The sequence below is a fragment of the Lytechinus variegatus genome, chromosome 1, assembly GCF_018143015.1.
Source record: "Lytechinus variegatus isolate NC3 chromosome 1, Lvar_3.0, whole genome shotgun sequence".
Lineage (NCBI taxonomy): Eukaryota > Metazoa > Echinodermata > Echinoidea > Temnopleuroida > Toxopneustidae > Lytechinus > Lytechinus variegatus.
The window spans coordinates 54,653,038-54,671,192 of record NC_054740.1 but is presented as its reverse complement, the minus strand read 5'-3'; the positions used below and the strand labels follow the sequence as shown (position 1 = coordinate 54,671,192).

At 37.3% G+C, this 18,155-nt stretch overlaps 1 protein-coding gene across 4 annotated transcripts in view; it reads right to left on the bottom strand.

The window, feature by feature from the left end:
* Positions 1-1,026: 1,026 nt before the first annotated feature.
* The window catches only part of LOC121417119 (oxysterol-binding protein-related protein 1-like), a 70,691-nt gene continuing 53,562 nt past the window's right edge, over positions 1,027-18,155 (bottom strand). The window contains exons 16-22 of one of the 4 annotated variants that reach the window (XM_041610704.1): positions 15,431-15,528; positions 14,334-14,510; positions 8,523-8,720; positions 7,140-7,263; positions 4,740-4,850; positions 3,802-3,925; positions 1,027-2,880 (exon numbers count right to left, since the gene is read on the bottom strand). In XM_041610704.1, the coding sequence (XP_041466638.1) occupies positions 2,687-2,880; positions 3,802-3,925; positions 4,740-4,850; positions 7,140-7,263; positions 8,523-8,720; positions 14,334-14,510; positions 15,431-15,528 (1,026 nt within the window). In that variant the 3' untranslated portion in view covers positions 1,027-2,686. The other 3 variants (XM_041610711.1, XM_041610719.1, XM_041610726.1) reach the window with 3 other exon arrangements.

Genomic DNA, 18,155 nt, shown 5'->3' with positions numbered 1-18,155 from the left:
AAAATAGTATCCAAAATTTGGTCCCCTCAATTTCATAAAAGTACCCAACAAGAGAAAATTTCCCCACCAAAACGGGAAGGCCTAGTAAGAGATAGCTGTACATAGTATTTTTTTATATCCTGAGGTAGAGATATACATATCAAAATATGTGCATGTATTAAATACCAAATGACTCTCATTTATCTTTGCAAATACAGTGAAAACCTGAATGAAAATTGACACTTCTACATTTTTTCCTTAAAATGCATCCATGGCTAAACTTAAAAACATTGTAACTTCTATTTAGAATAAGTATTTTCATTTTTGTATCAAGATTCTTTACTAAATCCTGACCACAATTCGGTGAATAACATTTCCCCATAGAATGGGTTCCAAAAGAGTCATTTAGTGACTATCTACAAAGGAAGTGAAGAACTGACGGGGGGGGGGGGGGGGTCAGGAAAAGGAAAGTCAGACTTGAAAGATATTTCATAATGCCCATGTGGCATTACATTTAGTCTGGGTTTGATTCAAACTCAAGATATGGTTGTACATATTGCCAATTTATGGCAATGAGCTTTAGCCTGATTTACGACACCTCCTCCTACTATGAATACCTACACATATGCATTTCCATTCAGAGTAAAAATCTGTTTAGGTGAATGGATTGAATAAATCTTGAATATCCTAACTCTTAGCCTGATATTTTAGGTCGCGTTTACCAAATACATTCACCTACAACAGACTGCCATTTTGAAGGCTAGATTGCAATTTACCTAATGGATGTGGTCCTAGGCCAAAGTACATTGGGGAGATTTCAAGTTTTGGTGTATGGTGTTGGTGCCGGAAGCACAATTCAGATTGTGTTCCCAAGCTTCAACACTGAATGCGAGTTAACATTTCGGTGTTTGTGCATGGCTTGGTGTTGGAAGCACAATTCAGATTGTGGTTCTCTAGCCCAAACACCGAATATGAGTTTACAAAAAAAGATCAAAATCACAATATCGTGAGATTCATCCCAGAACAAGCATCCCTTTTTTTTGTTCAAAGTTTGGTGTGGTACTGATTTAAAAACGAGCCCAACTCCAACAGAAATCTTGAAATCCCCAATTGATGATTGCTATATGCAACAATATCGAAAAGTCATCTACATCAATAGATGTAGTTGGCAATCTAATTATAGAATTACCTGATGGGTGTTTCATAAAGTTGTCTGTAAGTTACAAGCGACTTTACGATCGTCTGGTGACCCTGTCTTAGGAACATAATCAAGGTCAATCCGGTCTGTATCATTTACCACAGGAAAGGATCACCAGTTGCTCGTAAAGTCACTCGTAATTTAAGAATAGCTTTATGAAACACTCACTTGTGCTTCCTAACCGTACTTGATCTTTGAACCAGGTGGGTGTTTCATAAAGCTGTTCGTTAAGAACGACTGGTGATCCTTACTTGTGGAAATGGTACATTCAAAGGCTGTGGTTTAGCGCGTAAGAAAGGATCACCAGTCGTTCTAAAAGTCGCTCTTAACTTACGAACAGCTCTATGAGACGGCCCCCAGGTTTTACAATTGACCACATTAACCGTTTTCTGTAATCAATTTGTGTAAATCAACTATAAACATCAATCACTGCATATTTATGTTACGGACCCCAGAACTTCTGATAGGTTAGAGGCCAACACCAGTCCTAATATAAATTATTTCTAAAAAGTAGAGTACTCCGTAGCTGTTATCAATCACTGGTTAACATGATTTTCACACTGGTTAAGTTGAAGGTAGCATGATTAACTGCATAGAAAGGTCACTTGTCTTTCCCCTATTCTTTGATCTTTCATATTCAGTTATACCATTGCAGTGGTCAACATAAATAATGTAGGTTACCTACATTCATAGTCAAGAGGATACTCCTATTTGTCTTAACAGGAATGCTTCCCCATATTTGCCCAGCCAACCCAAAACCACCAATGAGTCGCCAGGGGAGGTTTTCTGTAATTTGGCAGTTAAAAAGCAAAAATTTGAAAATTAGCTTATCTGAAAGAGTAATTTTGAAGTAAAGTTGAATAAAATACAAGATAGAAGATTTTTTATTTATGAATGACACTACTCTGGGCGACTTATTGTTTATTTTGGGGTGGTTGGTGACATATACTATTCTGTTGAATGAACCTGACCATAAAGACAATGTTTCTTCTTCGGGCAAAGCAACCCTTATGGTAACACGACATTTGCTCTTATGACGAATGCTCCTCCGCTTATTTCTCTAAAGATATAGGGGGAGGGTTAGAATTGTAATAGGGTTTTTGGTTCAGAGTCATGTGATTGGGATGAAGATTAAGGTAAGGTCTGAAGCTCGTGGTTATGATTGACTTTAACGCGTGCATCTTCCAGTAGGAGCAATTGTCGCAGGAGCAAAAGGCATGGAACCCCAACACGACGACCCCCTATCCAATTAAGACCATCTTGGATTTAACTTTCCATAAACTGGGCTTTCCCATGAACAGACATGTTAGAGAACAAACAATAAAAACCTGTCCATTAAACCGTGGCGAATCATTCTCTGAAGGGTGTAATGCACAGGTCTTCCATCGTTTTGCCCCCATGTGACATCATCTGAAACTACTCTATAAGAACATCATCGTTACCAGAGACATCTACCAACCAGACCGTCGTCACCTTTCGGAAGTTGTACTACACAGGTTCACTGGTCCCTCAAAATATAGTAGGAGAGTTGGAGTAGTTCCTGTCCCAGTAGTTACCCTTGTAGAGCCAGTCCTGCTCCCCTGTCAAGCTGTTGACGTCGGCTCGGAACCAGACGGGGGACCAGGTGTCTTTGTTCTTGTTTCGTTGCTTCCGCCTCGCTCTCTGGTTCTCCTCCAGGCGATGCTTCTCGTCGGATGCACCGTCTGGAATGGAACGGATGACAGGAGGAGTACCAAATCACTTTCAAGTTTGCAAGGTTCAGAAGGGTGCCACACTTGCCACAAGTGAACTACACAATAGCATTACTAGGACTGACAACTTTATTTTAGTGATAGATAAAAACAATTCCTCCCTCTCTTTTGGCATTGAAAGGCAATACTGCTGCTTAAGATCTAATTTTGAGAAAAAGTGGCATTTTCATGAAACCAAGACATCCTATCTCTTTAAATTGATCTTACTGAGATTAAGTATCATGCAAACGGAAAGAAGGGGGGGGGGGAGAGAAAAGGCAAGAAGAAAATAATGGAGAAGTTGAAGAGAATGTACACGAAATAGAGGACAAAAGTGTCAGTATGAGGTAGAAACTTAGTTGAGGAAGGGTAAGAATGAAGAGTAGATATAATGAGGATAATAAAAAGACAATAAATACTAAGCAGGAGAAAGGGAGTCAAACATGTAAAACACAGTGATGCCCCCCAAAAAAATGTCAAGGATATATAAAGGTCACTATCCCTCCAATAAAGGAGAGAAAGAGTAGTGCTGCAGTCACATTTTCCTACGGTGTCCACACGGTGAGTTGAAAACAGCCATTTCACGGATGTCTGTATGAACCGCATACAGGGGACCGTTTTATGAAAGTTGTCAGCACTGACAAGGGGAGCGTTTCATGAAAGGACTTGTCGGACGTTTCATCCGACATGTCCCATTTTATCCGACATTTACCATAGGAACACTGATCTCACTGAAATCGTTAGCACTTAAAATTTAGTCAGTGCTGACAACTTTTATGAAACACCCACAGGAAGCTATTACAAAAATTATGAAAACAGCCGTTAGCAACTCGTCATATGGCCATCGTAGAAGAAATGTGACAGCGCCATTAATGGAGAACTGATTGTGCTTACCTATATCACCGTTTTCTAGTAATCTGATGTCTGGTCTCAACCTGCTGTCTGTGCACGGTAGGGTTTGCTTCATACCATCGCCCAGTTCATTCAGTTTCATGGCAAACGATGTGAAGGAATAGTACTATAACAAAATGAGATGGCAAGTATATTGTTATTGTGGCTGAAGGTCGATAGTATGTTTTATGACCTGTAAAGCAAAGGTGGTTATTTGTTTATATTACACAGGTTCGCTTCATACAATCGCCCAGTTCATTCACTTTCACGGCAATAGATGTGAAGGAATAGTAGTACAACAATGAGATGCTAAGTATATAATTATTTGGGTGAAGGTTCACAACATCTTTTGAGCTAGAAGCAGAGGCGGTTGTATGCCTTATATTCCACATCTCAAACAATTTAGCTAATGAAGGGGGGGGGGGGGAAATAAGGCCATGGGCTGGATATCTTTGCTGGGCTATTAAAACCTTGTATCTCAAAAAAAAAGTTTTAGACAATACGAGGATGTCTCCATTGTCATTCAAGTATATCTTAAATGAAGATTTTTCTGAGCTGCCTCAAATTTTTGAAATTTTGAAATAGAAGATCTTAACAGCCTAGGTAGGTGTTTCATAAAGCTGTTCGTAAGTTAAGAGCGACTTTAGAACGACTGGTGATCCTTTCTTGTGGTAAATGGTATATTTCATTGGCGATTTGGTTAAGTGCGTAAGAAAGGTTCACCAGCCGTTCTTAAAGTCTAATTAGCTTTATGAAATGGCCCCAGCAACAGGAAGGGTTGGGTTCAAATGTATAGAGTCAAATCTGTATTAGAGGTCACCTGTCTAAAGCGAACACCTTTACTTTGTGGCCTTGAATGGCTTGAACAGACAGGCTTTACTATTTCTTATTGGACCAATGGTAGCTAGAGAAAGTGTCAAGGAATCAGGTTCTATACGTACTTTTAATGATTCTTTAGGCCTTGTTAGGTTTTGCCATAAGATCTGAGAGTCCGTGTCTGGTCCATCATCAAGAGGAACGCTCCCTGCTCCAGGTGAACTCGGTGGACTCTGCTGTAATAGTGAAGAGAATGAGAGTCAGAGAGAGTGCGAAAGAAAACACAAAGAAATCGCCATTAATTATAAGTTCTTTGTCCCCCTAAAAAAAGATCTAGTATAAAATTCCCTTTCTTATTTGTGTTTCCAATCAAAGTAATGAAAGCTTGAATATTTTTCCTGCAGCAGATTTGAATTAATAAATTTTATGCTGTTAACGATCATAATGATATATAAGGTGTAAAAATTGACTTTGATTGGAAAAATATCATAACGCTCTAACACATAAAACTTTTATTTGTAAAAATAAGCACAACACAAAAACTGTTTTGATACAAGGTTACAAAATGGCATGTGATATTCCCTTTCAGAGACAGGAAGAGATCTACTTTTGATATGCATTCATGTTGAATCTATTACAATTACAGTCAGGGCTTGCTCCTGAATCCTTTTGAATTGAACAATAGGGGAAGGCGGGGTAAGTTGTGACAGTTTTTACTTTTTGCGTGTTAGAATTGATATGATTAATAATCTTGTCGAAATAAGTACCTTGCTTTGAAATTTCATTCTTCTGAAATATTTTCCACCTATATATAAATTTCTGCTCCAACACTGAAAGTCATCGTGACCTTTGAAAAAAACGATGTCAAATGGCTCAACTTACCCCATATATGGGGTAAGTTTGAGCCACCTTCTGGGGTAAGTTGAGCCACAAAAACTATGTACAAAATGTATGGGGGAGAACCAGCATGTCAATTTTTTGTTTAAAGTCTTTTCACTTGCTAATTCTCTATAAATACTAACATCCTGTAAAAGGAAAAGAGCAGTCATGTAAATTTGCTCCTTTCAGCCTGCATTTAAATCGATTTTTATGGTTTGTTTGTTTTTTAAGATACATTACCATAGGAATTACCATGGCTCAACTTGCCCCATGCTGTTTGGCTCAACTTACCCCAGTCCGAACTTAGTGCGATAATTTTGTATCCACACATTTATTATGCATCCATCATATAAAAGACTATGACAAGAATGAACATCCATACCTGGACTAATAATGTTGTTATCATGTCTTTATTATATTTAAAGACGTGTGTGTTTATAAAGCACTTATCTATTTTACACTCTTTTATACTTTTTTGGCTGAAATTCACATTTTTCCCTCTAAAAAACTACTTTTTGTTTCAAAGTTGGAAATAATGTGGTGGGGTTAGGGGTTATGCTATGGGTCATCAATACATGACACCACCACAATGTCTGACTCATTCATTATTGGCCTGCGGCTGGTGGCTCAACTTGCCCCTATGCTCAACTTACCCCGCCTTCCCCTACAGTAAACTTGGATAAATTATTAAATGATTCAAATTTTTAAGATCCTTTGCAAAACTAGGGACAGTGATCTTGTTGTTTCTGAAAATAAAAATGTTAATTCCTTTTCAAACTTGAACTAAAATGGAAATTCTGATTTGTCACAGATAATCAAGACAGTAGAAACATAAATTCTGTTTTTCAAGGGTAAAGTCAATGGCCCATATTCTGAAGTCGGGTTAAAAGTTGTGGTTTAAGTATGGATAGCCAATTGCTTCATAAATCACTAACAGTAGAGATAGAATATTTCACCTCACTTGGCTCTCAAATCATTCATAATTGTCTAGGAGGTATAAATAGATGATTGTCCTCACCATCAATGAATCAGGAAAAAGCAAAGTAAACATAAGTAACATAAAACTTAATAAAAATTTTGACACTTTTGGCTTCCCATAATTTTAGCACAGTTAGACCATGGTCTAAGTGAAAACCCTACTTCAGAATACGGGCTATTGAGTTCTCGCACATAAGAAAAGAAACAAAACAGATCTTCTGTTTTGATTTACTGGTAAACAGAAAATCACTGTCCCTTCAAACCTTCATTTCTGTCACATACTATATAATCTAATAACTAATGCATTTGCATTTAGTCTATAGGCACAGACCTTGATCATCCTGATGGAAACTGAATCAACGAGTGGGTGTCGAGACAAGGCTAGCACAAATTCAACTTGTTTCAATATCAGCAAGGGACTTTCAATACATAAATCCTGGTCAGGGCATTTAGACTGCCAATTCACACCACATTCCCTAAACAAATGTTTTTGCCGGGCAAACTCGACCTGCCAAGCCAATTTATCCAATAACTCCTCCCCCCTCTTTTATTTGAAAACAAAACTGATTTTACTAGATCGGCGCAGCCAACATATCCAAGATATTTTTTTCCCTCTTTTAGTCACATCTTATTTCATTTCTCTTCCCAAGTACTCTCTTTTGACATACCCTTTCTGAGGCATTCGCCCTCCCTTTCCTCTTCTTCTCTTCCTTTCTGCTTTCAGGTGAATCTTTTTGAACAGCGCATAGGTACTCTGTCCACTTCCCATAGAGATAGCACAGCTTCTTCCCCCTGTTGAAGAAGATAAGAAGTCGAAATAGTTATATGATTAACACAATGGATTTTGCAGAAGAACATTTTTTGGTATGCATCTGTTGGAATGGCTGATTGTAGTAGAACATTTTAAGAGTGAACTAGACCTGAAAGTTATCATTTGTTTTATTCTCTAGATCTTGAGTATTTATCCGATTGTCGAAGAAAGCTCTGTCTTAATTTGTTCAAACATATACAAAACCCCAACCACAAACTTGTCTCTTACCAGCAAAACGTGAAACCAGATACGCTCTGAGAAAAACCAATGATCTTGACTTACCAAAGTGTAAAACCAATAGGTATAATAATAGTTTTATTCCCTGGTGCTTATATAATTTGTAATGATAATTCATTCTTTTTTTCAAATTCTGTTTTTGTCTGGACTGAGTTAATGGCATTATTATGGGCATGCAATTTAAGACAGTATTTCTTGATTTTATGTATGTTTGTGTATGTATGTGTTTCTCTTTTTAAATGTATAATAATATTATAATTTCTTACTTTAGATGTTTTTAAGATACTCTTTAATATGATGTTTATTCAACTTAAATATATAAATTATCAATCTTTGTAAGATATGAAATTCATAATTGTCAACCATTTTTATTTGTACATAATCCAACCTTGTATACGGTTGCAATAAAGATTGAATTAAATCTCTTCCTTGTTTCCCGCCATTAAAATAGTTAATGAGGTTTCTGTACATGAAAGTATGTAAAGTTATCAATCATAACAACAGAAATCATTATTGGCTATGTCATGTTTTCACAGTATATTATTGTATTGCATAGTAATATAATGATGTATTATTGTTTTGTAATTTACCATCTTTGAATGCTATTAAGATGTAATTTAAAGTGATGACTAACCTAATGAATGGGTTGCCTGGCCTGTTCGTACAATATTTCATGTTCTAACTGATCTTTAATAAAGACATGGTACAGTATATCATCACCAAAACATTGCACTTTCTTTACATTTATTTGATATATTTATCTGATCTGATATCTCTGTCTGTACACATGGCAAGTCATGGTGGAGAAGCATGTGCTAGATACAAGGTTCTATCAGATGCACATTCATCATGATGAATAAAAAGATCTAAACACAAACTAAGCGATTATCTTAGCATCGGCTCTCGACATCCCACAAGTGGCAATTGCTATCAATTACCCCATCAAATTACATGGATGTATTGACACCTATTTGACAAATAAAAAGTATGGAAGCTTGCTTACTGCTTATCAAAGATATGGCCTTCAATTTTGTGGAGATCTCGACTAAACCAGCCAGCCGGTTTGAAGTTAAGAACGCTCTTATGCCCCGTCTTGTGATTGATGATCTCTAGCGTGCCATACTGCTCTATCCAGAGTCTACCCACGATGAGATTATGAACACACATTAGGACGTTATGAAAGGTGTAGGATTCACCATGTCTGTCAACAAAGAAACATGAAAAAAAACGTCAGTAAGCTTTCAATGTGAACATGCCATGCATGCCGTACTGCTCTATCCAAATTCTACCAACGATGAGATTATGAACACACATCTGGACGTTATGAAAGGTGTAGGATTCACCATGTCTGTTAACAAAGAAACATGAAACAGAAACGTCAATAAGCTTTCAATATGAACATGCCATTTTGTGATTGATGATCTCTTGCATGCCGTACTACTCTATCCAGAGTCTACCCACAATGAGATTATGAACACACATTAGGACGTTATGAAAGGTGTAGGATTCACCATGTCTGTCAACAAAGAAACATGAAACAGAAACGTCAATAAGCTTTCAATATGAACATGCCATTTTGTGACTGATGATCTCTTGCATGCCCTACTGCTCTATCTTGAGTCTACCCAAGATGAGATTATGAACACACATTTAATAAGACGTATGAAACATGAAGGATTCACTGTGTCTGTCAACAACAACAAAAAAAAAACGTGAAAAGAAACATCAATTAACATTTCTACGTGAACAAAGCCTGTGTAATCTGATAACAAAAAGAAGAGAAAATGTCAACAAAACAATCTACCCATTTTAAAATGCATTAATTCCTGGTAGTGTATCTGCCACTTGGTATATCATTCCCTGGTAATGATTACATGCCATTTATGTTAAACACAAAATGAAATTCACAAAGAGTGAACTAATGTTACCAGGTTGAGGAGAGACTTGACATTAATGTCACATGGTGAATGTGGTCTACAAAATATAGATTTGACATGAGAACTTCTACCCCACAACATCACTGTTGCTAAGCAACTAATGTGGTTTCAGAATCAATAAATCTTAACACATACAGAATGCTCGTTCATTTAATTGGTGAAAATTGACATCACACTTTGCATCGGCTCTCTTACCCATAAACAAAGTGGTGAGACGGAGTCCTATCCCATTTCAAGAATCATAAATCAACAAGATAAAAAGAGTCCTTTTTGTATCATATGTACATGGAGGGACTGGGAGCTCGAGGAAAAACAAAATAAAAAGAATGATTTGAATCCCACCCAGGATTTTTTTTTTCAATTTGAAGGCTACTATTTTTAGCTCACCAACCAATTTACTACAATAAAGTTTACGTTGATTCCTGTGTGAAATTCAGGGGGCTTTTCTAGAACAAGTTTTCCAGGGCTCTCAAGAGGGGCACTTTGGGGGTCAAATTCACCTCCAAGACCCCATGTAATTCACCCCCTGGTTCCAACATTGTACATTTTCATACTCATACACTTTTACCCATTTCTGTAGAGATAAAAAAGGTCATAGGCAGGGCTCCACACTAACCCTTTTTTTCTACCGGTCTGACCTTATCATGTCAGACCAGTATAAACCCAGTTTTTCCATTTTTTACTTGACCAAACTGAAAATTTACAGGTCCCAAATAATAAAGAAAACTATAACAAAAAAAGCCTTAAGTTTATTTTGCTGTCTTTTAATGCTTATTGTTACCACCCCCCCCAAAAAAAAAAAATTGTACACACACATAACATAATTCATGAGAGCCATTTTTATAATTTACAAAAGAGAAGAAAATATATTTCATTTGAGATATAATCTTACTGGTCATGTAGGACCAGTAAATCTGGCTATTTCTGAAAGGTTACTGGCCCAACAGCAATTTTTACCGGTCTGGGACCGTCGGACCAGTGTCAGTGTCACACACTGTCATAGGATATTATTCTTGAATTGAAATGGAATACATGTACATGCACAGAATGCCTCACTTTATTTGGTCCTCAATATGAACACGGTTTATAAATCATAAAAAGGCAATGCACATCCAACACAATGATAGATCAAAGTGTATATGAGAGCAATTATTTCCTTTCAAATATTTTCCACTGAAATGTCAAATGGCACTGTGTGAAGGTATGTGGGTCAATATGTTACTCACTCCAAATACAAACATTGATTTATGTACAAATGTCAAGTCCATCATATACACATGACATTAAAGGTCTACTATGGAGTCTATCAGGGTGTGTTTGAATGTCACATACAGAGAAAGTAGAGGATCGACATACAGAACATCACTGCTTTATATAATGTTCACCCTTAAACCTTTACCAACCCCCCTCCCCACCCCATTCCAAGATTATATTTGAAAAATAAATGAAGCCGTCTTCATGTCCAATTTCTCTCAATTTAACGTCGTCACATTTGTTCCCTTCTTTTTGATGATCTTGGCACCAGGGAAGAAAATTACATGGAGTTTCTGGGCAATTTCAGCCCCAATATGCTCAAAACAGCAGAGAAAATTTTTAAAGATTCCCCCAAAATCCCCATTCACAACATAGTTAAAACAGATTAAGGTAGTAAACTGTGAAAAGTAGCCTCCGAAATAAACAAATGATTTTTTCCTGCTTCGCATATTCATTAACAAGGGTACGATGCTGGTACGACCGTGAAAAGGGGAAAATTTTTTAAAAACCCTATATTTAGTATGCGCATATTCATGTCTGTTTATTAGAAGAAACATTTGGGAATCGTTTGCTTCATCACGATATTCCTCAAATAAGAAATTTCAAAGAAAAATTTTTCCATTCACAGCAAAAATTAAAAAAAATTCTGATTAAATCAACAGACTGGCATGCATGCTTCATTATATCCATTACATCGAGTACAACAGAAGCTAATATTTGGTTGTGCAAATACAACATGTCTTCTTCATAAATTCACTTGTAGGGTTATTGATAAATCCTTGCTTGCAGAAAAATGCAGGTACTGAGGCAGACTTTCTGAGGACAAAGAAGTAATGTCCTGTTCATTATTTCATCTCAATACTACATGTACAGGAAAGCAATCATATTTCTTATCACATAACAAAATACTGGTAGTTGAAACCACTGTGGGAGAAACATAACACGGCCACTTTGATGGGAAAGAGTGGCTTAAATATAAATTAGTAAAATACAATGGCTGGTGGAAGAGACGTGGTGAAGTGGTTCTGACTCTCGCTTTGTAAACAGAGGGTCCTGTGTTCTAGCGTCTTTTGGCAAGGCGTTAATCCACAATTGCCACTCTTGACCCAGGTGCTAAATGGGTACCCGGTAGGATGCGAAAGATAATGTATGTTTGAATTTGCCTGCACCATAATGAGGCAACGATAAATACAAGGAATGCTCCCCAGGGAGTGGAAATTGTGCACTTTTCGTGCGGGATTGAAATGAATCCAATGACCGGGGTAATAACATGCTGTAACATGCTTTGAGCCATTCTGGGAGATGTGCTATATAAAAATTGGCTATTATTGTTACTGATTTCAGGGATTCGATTTTAAGGCGCGCGAGAGTGATCGCGCGCTACATGTACATGCGCGCCTTAATCCATTTTTGGTAGCGCGATTAATAGCCTCGCGATCGTTGACCTGCGCGGAAATGCCTAAAGTCGCCCTCGAAATCACCCAAAATCATGCTTATTGCCGAGTGAATAACAACTCAATATGCTCGAGCTCCGCTTACCATTTAAAAATAATCCAAAAACCAACACTCAAAGTCATGAATAATCCTTAAAAATAGCGCGAGTAGCGCAGTTTCAAATGCCGACGTTGCGTTATTTTTTCTGTACCATGTATTTCCATACACATGGTACCAAGTACGGAAAAAAAAATCAATGCAACGGTCGGGAAACAGTTGCATGTATAGGGGTCCATTATGACTACCACCATGTGCAATTTCGAATGCACATGTTTCCCCTACAGATATCACGATTCTGTGATTAAATAATTCGAATTACACAGGAAATAAATCCCTGAGACTTGTAACCTAGCATTGGTGAGTTGTCATTCGGCTTTGCTTTTCAAAACGGCTTAGGCCTATTAACTTCCAAAATAAGTTACCTTATTTATTAATTATGACTAAAAAATAATTTTTCTTTTTCTAGGGGATGAGGTATTATATCAGACAATAAATCATCAAACAAAGCTCCATCTATTTTACAAGGCTGGCGGCCCAGCTCACGCATTGGCGCTTTTACTAGCTAGCCAGTTAGAGCTCTGTCTCTGCCAGAGCTCTGGGGGACAATTCACTCAGTAAAGGCCTCAATGATGGTGATTTTCTGTTTCAGACAGAGTTTACATTTCATGAATATTATTCAAAACTGCCAATAAAGTTTGATGATTTCTTCATTGTCATGTATATTTAAGTTCTTAATGAATACATTCTCACCGAATTTAGACTCCCCAATAGAGAAATGAAATTTTCATGGAGATCTGCGTTTTCAAAGAACTTCAGGAAAAGTTAGGGGATGTGGGCCTTTATTACATGTACATGGCTGAGTACAGGGTATTGTACTGGAATAGATGGAGTAGAAATTAGATATTGAATTCATTTATATCCAAGTCCAACTCACAGTCACACACACGCACTCACCCACACACACCCACATCCACCCACACACACCCACATCTAAGATTCTAAGCATGAAAAATAACTTTAAAAATCATACAATATTGAATAAAAAGTAATAATTCATTAATAAGTGAACAGGTATATCCAAGTCACACACACACGCACTCACCCACACACACGCACTCACCCACACACACCCACATCCAAGATTCTAAGCATGAAAAATAACTTTAAAAATCATACAATATTGAATAAAAAGTAATAATTCATTAATAAGTGAACAGGTATATCCAAGTCACACACACACACACTCACCCACACACACCCACATCCAAGATTCTAAGCATGAAAAATAACTTTAAAAATCATACAATATTGAACAAAAAGTAATAATTCATTAATAAGTGAACAGGTATATCCAAGTCCAACTCACAGTCACACACACACGCACTCACCCACACACACCCACATCCAAGATTCTAAGCATGAAAAATAACTTTAAAAATCATACAATATTGAACAAAAAGTAATAATTCATTAATAAGTGAACAGGTATTCCTCAAAATACAAAAAGTAGCATTTAAAAAGAGCCCCCGAAATGCAAAAGTAGCCCCCGAAATTTGCCAAAAAAATTTAAAATGGAGCCCCTGAAAAAAAAAATTGTTAGTTACTTAACTTTAAGCCAAAGTCAAAACCTAACTCAAACAGGTTTTGATAACACACAATCTAATTACAAAACATTGTAAAACAATTACAAATACTTCCTTTGGTTGTTGATTGTAACTTTATAGTACATACATTTCCTCCATCTGTTTTGTTAATTGGACAAAAAGCTCCCCTTGTATGATGAAGAAGAGCTTTTTGCAGTGCTCCTCTACCGCTCTCCTTAAAAGATCTAGGAGAGCTATTTATTGCTCCCCTCATAATTATAAAACTGAGTCCCTGTGATTTACTGAGGGAGCATAGTCATTTTCTTTAAGCCTGCCTCTTTTTGTGTGACTGACTGCATCAATTTTTTTTCTTTTTTTTTAGAAAGCAATTGCAATAGGATATTTTAAATAATTGAAATTCATATTAATTTAAAATTCATTTCAAATTCATATCCGGGAATGAATCTACAGTAAGTGACAGCTGGCTTAAAGTGTAGTAAATGACTAGCTCATCATCAACACTCAAACTGAAGTGACTGCACTTACTTTGGAAGCTTGATGGTCACCACGCCTTTGGGTTGGACCTCCATACTCTTTCCCCAGAACTTGAGTTTTGGATGGACAGCACCGTGGAACTCAAAGTGAGGCGAGCTGGCGTGGAAGGCACTGACGGGAGGATGGTGGGAGACCTGCTCTAACAGCATCTTGGTGTCAATGTCCTCTCTGTGAACGGAACAAGTAAAACATCTACTGTTATTACTGGAGAACTGATCAGCCCTGGAAGATGGCTTCCTGAATTTTATGATTGAAAACAGTCTGTAGGCAACCTGACCTTTTTCATTTCTTCTTTAGAGATTCTGTTTTTTTTCAAGTTATATGGCTTGAAACTAGTACATTATTTACTGTAATATTTTTCATCATCACTAACAGTCTCTTCGCCCCCCTTTTCCCTCTCCCTCCTTTCCTCATCGCCTTCCTTATCCTCCAGACTCTTCCTTTTTCTCTTCTTTCTCCCTATCCTCTTCTTCATCAGCCTTCTCCTCCTATCCTAATTCCTCTTCCTCTGTACCCTCCTCGTCCATTCCTTCCTTTTCTCCAACCTCCTATCAATTGTTTTTCTTCTCCTTCCTCCTGCAGTTCTTGCTCATTCTTTCCTCATCTACCTCTTTCTCCCCTTCTCTGCCTCCTTCTAATCCTTCCCCCTTTTCCTCCCCTCCTCTCTCCTCTTCTTTCACTCCTCTCATCCTCCCATCCTCTAAATATACCTGATTTCCCTTCTCCTATTTCTCCCTCCCCCTTTTCTCTCCTCCTTCTCCCCTCCCCCTTCTCCCCCCTCCTCAACAACTTCATTTCCCCTCATCTCTCACTTCCCTGTCTTCTTCTTTCTCTTTGTCCTCCTATTCCCTCTCCATCTAGTCTCTCCCTTTCTTCTTTTTTTTCTTTTTTCTACCCCCCCCTTCTCTACATGTACAATACATGTAACAGTTATGGCACTCTATGTCTTACAATTTCATATTCCCTGATACTTCACAAGTAAATGCAGCATATCAAACATCACATTACATCAATTATCTCAAGAGTACCAATTACTCTTCCCATTTCACAAAGAATTCTCCTCATTTCAGAAAATAAAAATAATTTACCTTGTCAACTCATATGTTTCTCCTAAGAGTGGATTGAAGGGTTTTCCAAACCTGTCTACGTTTGAAGCTGATGCAGATACAACAAAGGCTGTCACAAACTGTAAACAAAACAGATGGAAGAGACAATTTATTTTGGATGAAAAAATTACAGATACCGTGTTTACACATTGACTCGGCTCGGGTGTTGAATCCGCGAGCCGGGTTGAACACTGCGAAGAAGGGATCAGAGATCGCGTTTATACGTACATATAAAAAGGCAAGTTCAACACGGCTCGCGGATCTCGAACGGAAGAAGAATTATGACGTCGCAAATTAAACGCGGGAAATTCACCGCCGGAATCGAATCTTGTCCGTGCGAACAACAACAATGCCAAAAGTGAAAGCGCGCGCAGTGACCTGGTCAAGAGAGTTCGACACGGCTTTCTGTTTACACACGAAAAAATTGCAGAGTCTGACTCGGCTCGCGGGTTGAAACCTACGATTTTGGCGGATCAAAAAAGCCGTGTTCGACACGGCTCGCGGATCACACTGATCGCGTTTACACAGCATAAAATTGCCGTGTTGAGCACGGCTCGCGTGTCGAACCCCGAGCCATGTCACTGTGTAAACAGGGTACAGAGAGTCCCAGGTCCAAAGAAACAGTGAAATAGCATACCAAAGCAAACTTGAGCTTTTGAAAATAAATCCATGTCATAACCAAAACATGCATCATCATAAAATTAAGTAGCTCTGCACATTGACCTCTGCTTTAATCAGGGAAAGTCAATATTTTCAAAGGCAATTTTGGATGTCACGAGGGTGAAATAGACTGTCGCCCTCATGGATTCCTACGCTGATTCAAACCTAGAAGAATGATCATCAAACATGTAAAATTCAAAACATTCTAGCTTGTTTTCACATAATTTTTCATACATGTAGCTTGTATTAAAAAGTAAACATGTTTATAAAACAAATTCAACTGCTGAAAAGATGAATAAACATACATTTTCCTGCCGAACAAACTTTTGGTTATTCAATTTTATTTCCCTTAACAACAATCATTGACATAAAAAAAAGATACTTTACATGTGAAGGGGTCAAGGAAGCTGGTTGTATAAATGGGCCCCATACTGGTAAAAAAATAATCATATTTATACTTCTACCAAACTTAACAACATTTTTGACAAGTTTAACTTGTCAAATAGTAACTTTAAATAGTTTCACCATTAATGCATGGGCAAAGAATACAGTTAAATTCAATGAAAACAAATATTTGACATTTTCAGTTTCTCATAAATTTTAGTGCACCATGGCTTATAAAAGTTAAGACTGGATCTCAGAATACAGGCCTATGTAAACTGCACTTGAGTTTGACTTCAATTCTATTGTGACAAAATGAATGCTTTCCATGGAAAAATGTCACTCACAGTCACACACCATATAAATTAAAATCAAATGTAAAAGGCAATCACCCCTTGCTTCTTATCAAGCATCAATCAGTTGCATAAAACTATCATTACACTTGACCTATCTCTACTTTGACCAAATTTGTAAACAGCAAAGGTGGCTTTTGTTGGCTAAACTTGAACAGTATCTTCAGGTGTCTTACCTAATATAAATTTATATTGCATTATATGCTATTATTTTGTATGTTACAGTGGCAGATCGGGGAGGGAGGGGGGGGGGTGTTAGGGGTTTAAAATTTAAACCCCCAACTCGGGCTCCCCCATTATAAAGAGAGTGAGATCAAACTCAAACACTCCTTCCCTGTTTACAAGAGTTGCGCAAGTACAGTAGTACGCTGGGGGATCTGTGTCTGTGGGGGGGGGATGCATTAAACCCCAATTTTAGCAAAAAGCTAAAATTGGACCATTAATCTTTGAATCCAGGTCTACAAAATTGATAAGATTAGTGACGCAAAGAGCAGACTAGATGTACAACAATGTAACATTGAATCTAACTGATAGTGACTGGCACTGGTCGACTTTGTCATCGACTCATTGAGATACATTTTAACACATCACAGAGGGTAATACATGTAGGCCTACAGGTACATGTACTTTGTACATTACACATAAATCTTCATGATAAGTACAAAGTATTTTCTTGCTTAATTAAAGGTCAAGTCCACCCCAGAAAAACGTTGATTTGAATACAGAGAAAAATTAAACTAGCACAATGCTGAAAATTTCATCAAAATAAGAAAGTTATGACATTTTATTTAAAGTTTTGCTATTTTCCACAAAACAGCGATATGCACAACTCAGTGAAATGCAAATGAGACAGTCGATGATGTCCCTCACTCACTATTTCTTTTGTTTTTTATTGTGAATTAAACAATATTTCAATTTTACAAATTTGACAAAAAGGGCCAACTTGAATGAACCATGAAGTATTAGAATAAGGCTAATTCCAGGTATTCAGGGAGGAAATTAATCTTTGTTTTACTTGACAATGAGAAAATTTCACATTTCATATAAAAGAAATGGTGAGTGGGTGACACCATCAGTCTCATTTGCATACTGACCAGGATGTCCTTAGAACTGTTTTGTGAAATTGAGAAAAATTTAAAATGTATTAATTAACTTTCTTAATTGACATGCGATTTTGGTGAAATTTTAAGTGTTTTGCTCATTGGATTTTTCTCTTTTTATTCAAATCAAATTTCAGTTGGGGTGGACTTGTCCTTTAATAAGGAATTCAAAATTCAATTCAAGGTTTATTAAAAACATGAGTCGCAGCCAAA